The sequence below is a fragment of the Bufo gargarizans genome, chromosome 2, assembly GCF_014858855.1.
Source record: "Bufo gargarizans isolate SCDJY-AF-19 chromosome 2, ASM1485885v1, whole genome shotgun sequence".
Taxonomy (NCBI): Eukaryota; Metazoa; Chordata; class Amphibia; order Anura; family Bufonidae; genus Bufo; species Bufo gargarizans.
The window spans coordinates 541,194,025-541,207,810 of record NC_058081.1 but is presented as its reverse complement, the minus strand read 5'-3'; the positions used below and the strand labels follow the sequence as shown (position 1 = coordinate 541,207,810).

Here is a 13,786-nt window from a genome sequence, read left to right as displayed (position 1 = left end):
GTGTGAACCCAGGGTGAGCAACCATCAGTGAAAAACGCATCGCACCCGCACTTGCTTGCGGATGCAATGCGTTTTTCACGCAGCCCCATTCACTTCTATGGGGCCTGTCCTGCGTTACAAATACAGAATATAGAACATGCTGCGATTTCAAAGCATTGCAGAAGTGATGCGTGAAAAAAAAAGCTCATGTACACAGCCCCATTGAAATGAATGGTGCCGGATTCAGTGCGGGTGCTATGCGTTCACGTCACGCATGGCACCCGCGCGGAAATCACGCTCGTGTGAAAGGGACCTAAGGCCTCTTTCACACAAGCATGACGGATTAGGTCCGGATTAGGTCTGGTTCAGTGAAACTCGCACTATTTTGCAAGCAAGTTCAGTCAGTCAGTTTTGTCTGCGATTGCGTTTGGTTTTTCAGTTTTTTCCGCGCGGGTGCAATGAGTTTTGATGCGTTTTTCACGCGCGTGATAAAAAACTGAAGGTTTACAAACAACATCTCTTAGCAACCATCAGTGAAAAACGCATCGCACCCGCACTTGCTTGCGGATGCAATGCGTTTTTCACGCAGCCCCATTCACTTCTATGAAGCCAGGGATGCGTGAAAAACGCAGAATATAGAACATGCTGCGATTTTCACGCTACGCAGAACTGATGCGTGAAAAACAACGCTCATGTGCACAGCCCCATTGAAATGAATGGGTCAGGATTCAGTTCGGGAGCTATGCGTTCACGTCACGCATTGCACCCGCGCGGAAAACTCGCTCGTGTGAGAGGGGCCTAAAAATGTATTTGCATGGAAAAATAGTTTGTTTCATAATAAATAAAAAAAACTGAAAAAAAAGGGAAAAAAATGCCATCAGCAGATTGTTTAGGGTCCAGTTTCTCTGGCCCATAGTTATTATGCATTATCATCTTGAAAGCCACATCTAGGTGCACATATATTGGCTGCTGCAAGTGAAATCTAACATTACATGCTGGTCATTAAAATGAACGGCCTCCCATGTAAGCCATGAATGTGCCAAGTCTGCCAGAATTAAGTTTTTCTAATATGACACACAAAAAGAGGGTTACATTCATCTGTCTTGCTAGATCGTGGGGTAACTACTTTATATCAAATACAAGATTTTCCCATATTTCAAACTTTTGTATAGATTATTCTTGTTCGAAATTTCCAATGCCCTAAATAGTAAATTCTTGGCTGCCTGGAATAAGGAAAAATCACTGCTCAATGCTGCCAAGATGAATATAGTCAAATCAATTTCATGTGTAAAGACTCCTACTTTTCTTCATCTGAAGTACAGTAGATGCAGTCTGCTTCCGGTGAAGAAAAATAAGAATTAATAACAATACAAAATATGCCTGTGATGTGAGAACACGATTCACTGCCTAACACGCTAAAATAAAACGTAAAAAGTTTTTTCAAAAACTGGTTAAAAGATGTAATTGGACACAGGGTCCCATAGACTGTGTATACAGATCAGGCTGGTAGGGGAAGAGCCAACAATCACATACTGTTTAGTCTGATTGCTCCAGCTGGGATATTGCTAGAAGGAATAGATGATATATTTCTGGAGAGAGAGAAGCTATGTGTTAATATCTCCTCTCAGAAGTTTTAACCATGTACAACTATTCTAAGCTGTCCCTATAGCTAAAGCCATTCCCTACATACAGCAACTGTGCGCAGCACTAAAGTATCTTCCTATCAACGCTTTTCTAAACATTTTCATCAGGAGCTAAAGCAGGAAGAACTAATGTACTCCAGGGTCATTCTTCTACCATCCACAGTTAGGAAAAGCATATAAAATGAAGGGATATTATACATGTGACACTTCGAATGTGATCTACTTGATAAAGTGCCCATGTGGCTTAATGTATATAGGAGAAACCATGCAAACCATTAAAGACCGTATCAGTAAACACAAATCGACCATTCGCAAGAAAAATCTCTTACAAATAATAGAACAGATTCAACAACCAAGAAGGGGGGGATATTAAAAAAACTGTTGTTAAGAAGAGAAGCATTTTGGACTCACACATTGCACACATTACACAGGGACAATGAGATTATGGGTTTGGATAATTAATAAGGATTTATCTCTTGTTGCAGACTGCACCGCAGCGCTAATATTCATGGACATGTTGTTTACGCTTAGGGATTATTGTATCCTTTATAATAGGTGACTTTGATTAATCTTGTATCACATTGTATTATTTGTATGTTTATTTTGTGTCATTCCCTGTTTTGGCAATGAGTTGTTAATGAGTTGACTATGTCACTTACATGTGACTTGATTACCTTGCCTATACAATTATAGTGTGAGAAATATGGATTATTATTTAATGTCAACCATGTTCTCACACCAGCCATCTGCTGTCTGATAGCAGAGGTAGGAGCACCAAAGGGGGTCCTGGTTTCAAACAAGCCACTCGCTTACACCTACTCCAGCCAGCCAGTAACCCAGCTAAAGGAACAGGAAATACCTATCAATCGAAAGTATCAGACATCATGGAACCTGGCGATTTATAAGGAATTATGAATCGCCCGTATATCACATACATAAGTCGTCCCTGTGGCCAAGACGGTCAGGCTGTTACTCGTAGTTTGGTAATAGGATGCCAGGGAGGGGAGATACATATATCTCCCCACAGAAACCAAATAACGGTACCATGTTAGGACCTGTAACTGGAACACAGGCAGATCCGCTAGTCCCAGAACCATCTCCCTGTGATCTTCTGTTCTGGAGCTATGTACCCTACGGGGTTTTGTGGATCGTTGGGCTGCCTGGGCCAGCAGGGAGAGGGGAGGGGCCAGCTACAGGTCAAAAGGCCCATGCAAGCCAGCGGGCGTGTCTTTTCTCTGAAGGGGGGGGTTACATCGTGCCACGTATTTAGAGGGACCTGCAAACTGCTGACATCACTGTCACCCATGTGACTACAGCTAAGAACTCATCACAACCCAAAGGACTCATATACCTGGTAAACTGACTTTTTGCTCTGTTTAATCCTGTTTGTACCATACTACCTGTATTTGTAACCTCAGACCACTGTATATATTCTTTGTGTGTATAAGGTTATTACTAGTGAGCCCTTAAGGCTATTAAATATATAATTTTATCTTGTGCTGTCTTATATCTTGATCACAAATTCCCACGTCCGTGTTTCGGCCTAGTTATACGCTACTGCGGGTTGGTTTCTCACCCTATATAATCCCGTTAGCGGACCGGGCTTATATCAAACGAGAAGCTGGTGGCAGTCTTCCCGGTCTGAGGAAGCGCTGTTTCACTGGGGCAGTGAAAAGGCTCCCTCAGCTTGTTGCCTCTCTGTGCCCGTGTGGACAGGAAGAGTCTGTGAACACTGTACCAAGCTGACCTTACCTGCTCCACAGGGATGGCGTAATGTCACACCTTGATAACCAGTGATCATACCATATCTCACTGGCTCTACGTATTTGACGTCCGGCGGCAGCGAGGTGTGGTATTTGTCTCATAATTGTGGCAGCAAAGTGCGATCAAGATACTAGTGTGTGTGAGCGTGGGACCCATACTCCCAGACTCTAAAGAAGCAAAGCGAAGGAGATGGCCAAGGCTTTGAGCGGTGGCAGGGAGGATGCAGTCCAGATAATGGGCCAAGAGGAGGTGGAAGGCAACTTTTTTCAAGGCGAGGGGAAGGACAGCCAAAGCTCCCCAAGGAGCCAGTTGCCGGCGGTGGGCTGCCCTCCACCTGCCCATTCCCCCAGCCAGGCAGGCTCAGCTGCTCTATTAAAATCTGCTGTGGACTGTCTCTAGCTGCCATGAGGGTCTCGTAGGCAGCCTTGTCTCTGCCTACGAGACCCTCATGGCAGCTACAGAACATTGTGAATAAGCAGCAGAGCGTTGCGAGCAAACCGAGTGCGAGCACCAACTGCAAATGCTCCAGCTCCAACTGCAGCAGCCCGATGTGAATCTCCAGAGATCTGGATTCCAAACCTGCGGGCGGAGGACTACCCCCTGCTGGACAAAAATGGGGACCTGGACACATTTGTGTTGGCGTTTGAGACAGCCTGCCATCAGTACCAGCTGCCGGAGGACCAGTGGGTCAGATTCCTAACACCACGTCTGAGGGGAAAAGCCCTTGAAATATTCAGGTTCCTGCCCAGCGAGACCATCCTGAGCTATGAGGATATCAAGCAGGCTCTGGTTCGGCAGTACAACTTTACCCCTGAGACGTACCGGAAAAAGCTCCTGAGTTTGTTGCTGCAGGGTCCTACCCAGAGCTGGGCCGATCACATGTGGGACTTGCTGAGAGCGGTCGACCAATGGACCACGGGATTGGAGCTCACCACCGTCCAGCAGCTGAAGGAGCTCATCGCCACAGAGCAGTTTTTGTGGAATTGCCCGGAGGACCTCCAGCAGTACCTCCATGACCGGAAGCCAAAGGGGGCCTCCGCAACAGCAGCCCTGGCCGATGAGTACATCAACAACAGTACTTCAGAGGCATGGAAACCTGTCGGCTGGAGAGGGGGTAAAAGGCACGCTGCACCTGCTACCCCTGCCCCTAGACCCAAGTGGGCACCGGCCCCTGCTTGACTTTCCACGTTGGTGGGGAACCCCGACTTTGCCACCTGTGTAAGCAGCCCGGACACTTCAAGGCTATGTGTCCCCAGCGCCCGAGGGACCCATCCCAGTCATCGAACTGGAAACCGTTCACTGTGTTGTGTGTGGGTGGGGGTGGTGGTAGGTCCATTGACCATTTTCAACCTGTCACTGTGGGCCAGGCTGTGGCCATGGGACTTAGAGACACCGGCGCTGAGAAGACTCTGGTATGGTCTGAACTGGTGGCACCCCACGATTTATTGCCCGTGAGATCACTTACTGTCTCCGGGATTGAAGGAGTAGAACCGGCGCTGTCTGTTGCCAAGGTCTATTTGGACTGGGGCGCCGGTCGAGAAGTAAGGGAGGTAGGGGTATCCTCAAATATCCCTGCCAATGTTCTGCTGGGGACAGACCTGGGGCAGCTTGCATCTAAGTACGTGGCCGCTGACACCCCAAGGTCCGATCCCCCAGAATGTGATCCCATGTCCACCCCTGTTAATACTGTTAATGTTCATAACATGCCTGTTGAAGGGGATGTGGGGGTGGGTGATGTAATGTGTGCCTCTCCCCTCAGTGGGGAGGGGGTTATTCACAACAGCTGTGCTGAGGCCCCAGGGTGTGGCCAGTAAGCATGGTGGAACCTGTTGTCCTCATGTGTGGTGACTGAGGGGACAAGCAGGGGGCCGACAGCTGCGGGGGAGGAGGATGCAAATTAGGTCAGGGCTGTCCTAGGAGAAGTAGGGCTCCCAGGTAAAGCCTCAGTGCAGGGTTCCTCCACAACTGGGATGTCAGAGGACCAAGTTAGTCCGTCTGGACTGGCGACTTGGTCGGAAGCCGAGGGGAAGCAGGCACTACCAGCGGTGGCAGTGGCCATAGGTGCTGTCACGCGCAGTGGGAGTGGTCAGGCCCTAGGCGCCCCTAAGGGGTCTGATGGCTTTCCCCCCTCCGACCAAATGGCTGCCGAGTCAGATGGGGATCAGGAGACTGGTCCCGAGGACCTGACGGAGGACGTACCAGTCTCGTCTGTTCTGACCACGTCTGGTCAGGGGTTTCAGATGGCGTTAGTGGCTGACGCCAGCCTGAATGCTCTCAAGGAGCAGACGGCACAGCCTTCCACGGACTTAGACCTTGAGTGGGTAGTCTGGTGCCAAGGACGGCTGTACCGGGTCATGGTCCAGTAGGGCTCGCAGGAGGAGTGGCCTAGGGATCGGCAGGTAGTAGAACTGACAGGGGACATGGCAGTCTTGTCTATTCTGGCCACGTCCCACCAGGGTTTTCAGGTGGCGTTAGGGGCTAGCGGTTGTGCTGGGAAACGGTCCATCAGGGCTCACTGGAGGCGTGGCCTAGGGACCGACAATTTGTTGTACCCTATTCGTTCAGGGCAGAGTTTTTGAGGGTTGCACATGAAATTCCCATGGCCAGATACCCAGGGGCCACTAAGACAGAGGCATAGATGAGAGACATAGCCACCCCTGGGGTGTCGGTCATCAAGTGTGTCATGCGCTTCAAGGAAAAGGTGCAGGCCTTGTCGCGATTGTACCTAAGGACAAGCTTCAGGCGCCTTGGGAAGGCCCATACCTCGCGCACCAGTGGCTCAATGCCAGGATGTACCTGGTCACCCTGGACCACGCCGTGGAAGGCAGATGGCCTTCCCCGTGAACCTGATGTAGGTGCATCAAGAGCGGGAGGCAGGTGCCCTCCCAGAATGCCGCCCCTTCTGGGAAATGTTCACCAAAAAGCCTGAAGTCTGGAGTATGCCCCTGCCACTTCTAAGAGGATGGTCAAGCTGCTTAAGGGACTCGAAGGGTACGTGGCAGCAGAGGTCATTGCCTACATGGGAGAATTCCCAAGAGCATCTGGCGCAGATGCTCGGGCAGATCTGCCAGGCAGGCTTGACCCTTATGCCAGGAAAGTTCTAGCTGGGCATAAGCGAGGGGCCCCGGGCAGGTGGGGAAGCTTTGGGACCGGAGTCCAGGAGAGTGGATGCCAGCGCATCCTGGCTCACCATCTGGGACAAGAACCAAGAGATGTCCTTCCTGGGCACCGTCGGGTACTATAGGGGGTTCATGCCCCACTATAGTAGCCTGGCAAAGGCCCCTGACGGACCGCACCAGGAAGAAGCTGCCCTCCGCAGTCGATTGGACAAACGACTGTGAGACGGCCTTGCAGGCGCTGAAGGACGCCCTCTCCAGCTTCCCGGTACCACAGGCAGCCGACTTCACGTGGCCGTTTATAGTACCGACTGACGCCAGTAATTGTGGCCTCTGTATCATACTCAGTCAGGGTGACTCTATTGGTCAGGAATGAATGGAAGGTGGGTAGGCGGGAGCCTGGCGCTCCAGCTGTACTACTTTGCCATTCACTACCAGAGAGGGTGCAGATGGGCGGACGGTGAAACACAGGAATGTGCTGTTCCTAGCGCCCTCTAAAAGGGGGAGATGTGGGGAATATGGATTATTATTTAATGTCAGCCATGTTCTCTCACCAGCCATCTGCTGTCTGATAGCAGAGGGAGGAGCACCGCAGGGGGTCCTGGCTTCAAACAAGCCACTCGCTTACACATAGCACCTACTCCAGCCAGCCAGGAACCCAGTTAATGGGACAGGAAAAACCTCCCTGCAGAGGGTCTAGGCCATTCCCCAGTTCAATCGAAAGTATCAGACATCATGGAACCGGCGATTCATAAGGAATTGTGAATTGCCCATGCATCACATACATAAGTCAGTTAGATATGTGTGTCCCTGTGGCCAAGACGGTCAGGCTGTTACTCTTAGTTTGGTAATAGGACATCAGGGAGGGGAGATACACATATATCCCCAAAGAAACCAAATAACAGTACCATGTTTGGACTCTACCTGTAGCTGGAACCCCGGCGGATCTGCTAGTCCCAGAACCATCTCCCTGTGACCTTCTGGTCTGGAGCTATGAACCCTAAGGGGTTTTGTGGGTCGTTGGGCTGCCAGGGCCAGCAGGGAGGGGGGACCTCTCCCAGAGGTGGAGAGGGGAGGGGCCGGCTACAGGTCAAAAGGCCCATGCAAGCCAGCGGGCGTGTCTTTTCTCTGAAGGGGGGGTCACATTGTGCCATGTGTTTAGAGGGACCTGCAAACTGCTGACATCACTGTCACCCATGTGACTACAGCTAAGAACTCATCACAACCCAAAGGACTCATATACCTGGTAAACTGACTTTTTGCTCTGTTAATTCCTGTTTGTACCATACTACCTGTATTTGTAACCTCAGACCACTGTATATATTCTTTGTGTGTATAGTGTTATTACTAGTGAGCCCTTAAGCGAGTAAATATATAATTTAATCTTGTGCTGTCTTGTATTTTGATCACGAATCCCAACGTCCGTGTTTCAGCCTAGTTATATGCTACTGCGGTTCTCACCCTATATAATCCCGTTAGCGGATCGGGCTTATATCACACGAGAAGCTGGTGGCAGTGAAAATGCTCCCTCAACTTGTTGCCTCTCTGTGCCCATGTGGACAGGAGGAGTCTGTGAACACTGTACCAAGCTGACTTTACCTGCTCCTCAGGGACGGCATAACCGTCACACCTTGGTAACCAGTAACTATACCGTATCTCGCTGGCTCTACGTATTTGCCGTCCGGCGGCAGCGAGGTGCGGTATTCGTCACATATACTAATTCGTCTTTTTTTGTTATCAGTTGAGAAAGGCTGGACGGGCCAAAACGCGTCCTGAAAATGTTGTTGTCTATGTTGGAATAAATAATACATCTTTCTGAATTGAGAAACGCTTGCTGGGATTACTTTCACATTGTTTGTGGGGGACACGCCTTCCCATGCAACGCGAGCTACAGATTGAGTGCTGTTGGATTTCTTACACAATACATTAGGGGTTGACGGAACTGTTTGGAGTTGACGGCAGCAAATGATCAGAAGGAAAGATTCACATGTAGACATTCTCATTACTTATTGGGGTATACTTAAATCTGACCTGGACATAGGCCAACTAGTCGGAGAGTATCACATATCATTGAAGTGGTAATCTAAGGGTATGGTTGGTACAAAGTTTCTACCAATTCCCCATTGGGGAAATCTGCTTGACCAACAAACCTACAGGTACCCACAGATACAACTCAAAAGTGGCTGAGTAGTTACAAGTATGAACTGAAATCATGATTATGAGATTAGATCTTTCACCAACTACTATATTGCTATGCTCCAAGACAGTTCTTATAGGGTTTCTATCATGAGAAATAACGTTATGTAGCTGACTGACATTAGCAATGTGCTAATGTCAGCAGTACATAACAGTATGTTTTCCTGCCTGCCGCCAGTTCTCGTAAAATAAAAGACTTTTAAAATATGCTAATGAGCCTCTAGGTGCTATTAGGGCGTTGCTTCAGCACCTAGAGGCTTGGTCTACGCACCCTTTGGCGCGCCCAGGTCCAGTTGATTGACTTTCGAGTTCTCCTCAGTGTCCCGTAAATCCCGCACCTGTGCCGTCCCGTTTAGTATTCGGCGCAGGCGCAGTGAGTGAAGGAACGGGGTCCTCACTGCACCTGCGCCGAAGGAAGGAAGCTGGCATTAGGAACGCATCCTTCACTCACTGCGTCTGCGCCGAATACTAAACGGGATGGCACAGGCGTGGGATTTACGAGACACTGAGGAGAACTCGAAAGTCAATCAACTGGACCTGGGCGCGCCAAAGGGTGCGTAGACCGAGCCTCTAGGTGCTGACGCAACGCCCTAATAGCACCTAGAGGCTCATTAGCATATTTTAAAAGTCTTTATTTTAAGAGAACGGCGGCAGGCAGGGAGTTATAAAGCATACTGTTGTGTACTGCTGACATTAGCACATCGCTAATGTCAGTCAGCTACATAACGTTATTTCTGTTTCCTTCCTGTAACTCCTGATGAAGAACTGCCAACACTGTGATGTAGAAGCATGTTGAGCATTAATAGTGAACAGTTAAAAGTTACTTTAGTCCTGACTCCTGCCACAGTTATGAAGAGAATGGCTTAAGACTGAGACAGCTTAAGATATAGTGGACATATTTACACACAACTCTCTCTCTCTGGATATACTGTATATCATCTCTTTCTTCTAGCTATCTCACAAAGCAATGAAGGGGTGAGAGCCTTATAAATGTGATTGTATAAGCACTTTATGGAACCCTGTTCCCAATGACCTTTTCTAACCAGTTTTTGAATAAGTTTTTTTGTTTTATTTGAGCCTATATACATGTTGGGAGCATTGAGTGGTGAAATAGGTGATTTTTTTGCATTAAGAACTTGGTTGATTTCTTTACTGTCTTTCTCCACTGTGTTACGTTTATTTTTGGTTTCGTTCACTATAACATACCGCTTATTCTTATCTGATGCAGAAGTCCAATAGATCCACTCTAAAAGTAACGTATTGCTCCGTCCTAAACACTTTTCTACAACATGAGGCAATAAAAATGACTTTTACTTACTTTCTCTACTCTGATGGCAACAAAATGTTAAGTTACTCCCAACGAGAATACAGTATATTGTTGCCTCTGCCATACTTTACTCTCAGTCAATGGGTACTTCTGTATCTGAAGAAAAAGTAATTTACCACTTTGGTTGTTTCCACAATTACCTCTCCTGCGTCGGGCATCAAGCACTTCTTCGCTGACTGAGCGCTCCTGAGTCTTAGTTCCCATAAACTCCTTGAGCCTGCGGTCATGATCAATAACACGCTGAAGCTCCTTAATCTCTGCTGTGTGCTGGTTCAGGTCCTTTTCGGCCTTTTCCTTCATCTGTAGCATTTTAGTCTGAGCCTCGTCCCTTCACAACAAACATTAGGTGAAAATAAAATATCAACTTTTGCTTATGTTGATTAGGAATTGTCACTTCCAAAGTACCTTAAACTTATATCCATATGCCATACACTGTAGAATACTGCATATACACTGTACAACATAGTCTAAGTTTTTTTTTAAATTCTAATAGGGTTTTTGCCTTTAGAAAAATACTCGAACATTATGGTGCTGACACACAGAACAGGAGAGACTGGAGTTTGTTATCCACTCCGTGTACTTTCCATTGACCTTGAGATAGTTTCTCATCTTGTTTGCTAATATTTCTGCATATCTCTGCATAGGGAAATTCTGCACAAGATGTTGGCACCAGGGATTGGACCTCTCTCTCCAGTGACCGCACAGTCTGCCTCTATGGTATATATGCCAGCGGTGTATCTTGGTTTTGTGCTGCCCTAGGCGAGACTAAACTCGGGCACCCCCCTAATGTAAATTTGACCCACCCCTTCTCCCCCCTCTAACCACTCAACGGGTCCCAACTCCCTTACCCCATAAAACAACTAAGTAATAGATTTTTTTGTGAATTACTGTAATTTAAGTACTTACAGTTTTTGAAGACAGCAGGCTTAGGGATTGGTGGCCGGGGCCTGGCCTCAGTGTTCACGGTGACCGTGTGCAGGATCCGTTCTGCACTTGGACGGCAACGCGTGGACGCAAAAGGCAGGGGAGGTCGGGAGGAGGAGGAAGTAAGTCTTTCAATTCCTTCACTATGCGGCGCCGGCGATACCGCTCGCATAGTGTAGGATCGGATCAGACAAGGAGCAATAAAAATATTTAGCATATTGTGTAACTATCACTAAGCAAACAAGGCATTTTGCCACCCCATTGGCAAGTGCCGCCCTAGGCAAATGCCTTGTTTGCCTTGTGATAGATACACCCCTGATATATGCCCTAGCGCATGTATACAATAAAGACCTAATGCAGTGATGTCTAACCTCCGGCACTCCAGCTGTGGTGAAACTACAACTCCCAGCATTAATTTCTCTTGAGTTCTGAGAACAGCCAAGCAAGTGTGCATTTTGGGAGTCGTAGTTTTACCACAGCTGGAGTGCCGGAGGTTAGCCATCGCAGACCTAATGCCTCAGGACAGCAACAATAGAAAGCCTCTAAAATGTATCTTGTTAGTAGTACGCACTGTTAGTGGCTGTGGTAATACAATAATGTGTTAAGTTGTCAGGAATTTCATATCAGTTTTTTGTATATCTGTTGAGGAGTCTTTTTTATGTTTTATAACATATTGGCTTATGGGATTTCCAAGAACTCTAAAACTGACCATACACTTTATCTGTTGACCAGGGGCATAACTACCAGAGTAGCAGGCATAGCTGCTGCTATAGGGTCCAACAAATCAAGAGGCACATATTATGGTTCTTGTGAAGGGGTCTTCTGTAGTCTGTGTCCATCCCTGCCTAGCCATGACTCCAGGAGCGTAACTACCATAGCGGCAGACCATGCGACTGCTAAGGGGCCCAGGGCAAGAGGGGGCCCAGTCATAGTTGGGATTATCTCCTCTTCTACTGGAGGTGAAAACTTGGTCAGGACTCTACCCTCAAAAGGAACAACTTTTAGCAAATGAGGCAGTGGAAAAATGGCCCAAGGGTCATTGAAAGAGGTTTAGCCAGAAACCCCTCTGTCCTGTGTGGGGGGCCTGGTTTGATCCTTGCTATGGGGCCCTTACTTATCTATGTATGCCACTGCATGACTCCTTGATAATATGGCATTAGTAGAGAATGATCAGTAAATAAAGCATACAGTAATCTGCATAGCCATTGTTGTTCTATGTTTTATTATGCTGTGATATTGTGTGTGTATTTTATCAGCGTGTGTCATCAATGCATGTTTTCTTTTACCCGTGCTGAGATTTCCAGGTGTACATGGCGACCTGCTTTGTATGAGTTTTTTCTGCACTATCCTAGCATGGTGTGCATTATCCCTGTACCGTGACATCTATGTATTTATTATCTCTGTAATGTACCATTACTGTACCATGGATCCCTGTACTGTGACATCACTGTGTTTATTATACCTGTACTGTGACACCACTGTGCTTATTATTGTGTACTATGACATCACTGTGTTTATTATCCCTGTACTGTGACATCATCGTGATTACTATCCCTGTACTGTGACATCACTGTGTTTATTATCCCTGTACTGTGACATCACTGTGCTTATTATTGTGTACTGTGACTTCACTGGGTTTATTATCCCTGTGCTCTGACATCACTGGGTTTATAATTCATATACTGTGACATCACTGTGTATGATCACTGTAGCACCACATCCCTGTATTTATTGTCACCATAGTGTACCATTACTGTACCTTGTACTGTGACATCACTGTGTTTATTATCCCTGTACTGTGACATCACTGTGTTTATTATCCCTGTACTGTGACATCACTGTGTTTATTATCCTTGTACTGTGACATCACTGTGTTTATTATCCCTGTACTGTGACATCACTGTGTTTATTATATCTGTACTGTGACATCACTTGTGTTTATTATATCTGTACTGTGACATCACTGTGTTTATTATCCCTGTACTGTGACATCACTGTGTTTATTATCCCTGTACTGTGACATCACTGTGTTTATTATATCTGTACTGTGACATCACTGTGTTTATTATATCTGTACTGTGACATCACTGTGTTTATTATATCTGTACTGTGACATCATTGTGTTTATTATCTCAGTACTGTGACATTACAGTATATATTACCCTTCTACTGTTACAATACAGTGTGCATTGTCTCTGTGATTTTCATTTTCTGAGCACACTGCTAAAAATCACGGCAGAGAGAGGTCCCATTGCCCATTTTGCTATGGGGCTTGTTACACCCCTGCTGTTGGCCATTATTCCCGAGCCCCCATAAGCATGCATGCTTAGCCCTAGTGTGCATGTATTCTCAATTAGGAGAGAGGAATAAGCAGCTGACAGGCACGTCTGGCAGTGACATATCTCCAGAGAGAACAACACAGTTGAAATCCAACTTCCCAAATTACATTTTCCATGACACCCTCCATTTGGGTACAGACAGGGCACCACCATACAGATTAGGATTCAGTGGACATTCATGTAAATGCATGTGTTTTTTGCCACCCTAATCCTCCGTCCATATAGCAGTGATGTTGGTCGTACAAAGCATGTACTTCCTAATTCATTATACACAAATGAAAGGAAAATACCATTGCTGTGTACAATACCTTGCATCGTAAGCTGCAGATGACTCATCAATCACTGTACCAATTTCCTTTCGGGTTTGAAGCAGTTCCTAAAGAGAATAAACAAGGAAGAAGCGTTACACTGCACAGACCTAATCTATTTTCCTCTCTGTTATCCTAAAACTGTCAATTACCAATTTTTGGAGGACAGGCAGCATTTCAGGAAATGCAG

General features: G+C 46.9%; 1 protein-coding gene across 1 annotated transcript in view; it reads right to left on the bottom strand.

The window, feature by feature from the left end:
* Nucleotides 1-13,786, bottom strand: part of LOC122926641 (coiled-coil domain-containing protein 63-like) — a 145,159-nt gene that overhangs the window by 80,073 nt on the left and 51,300 nt on the right. The window contains exons 7-8 of the mRNA XM_044278073.1: nt 13,597-13,664; nt 10,166-10,353 (exon numbers count right to left, since the gene is read on the bottom strand). Of these exons, the coding sequence (XP_044134008.1) occupies nt 10,166-10,353; nt 13,597-13,664 (256 nt within the window). The remainder of the gene's footprint in view (nt 1-10,165; nt 10,354-13,596; nt 13,665-13,786) is intronic.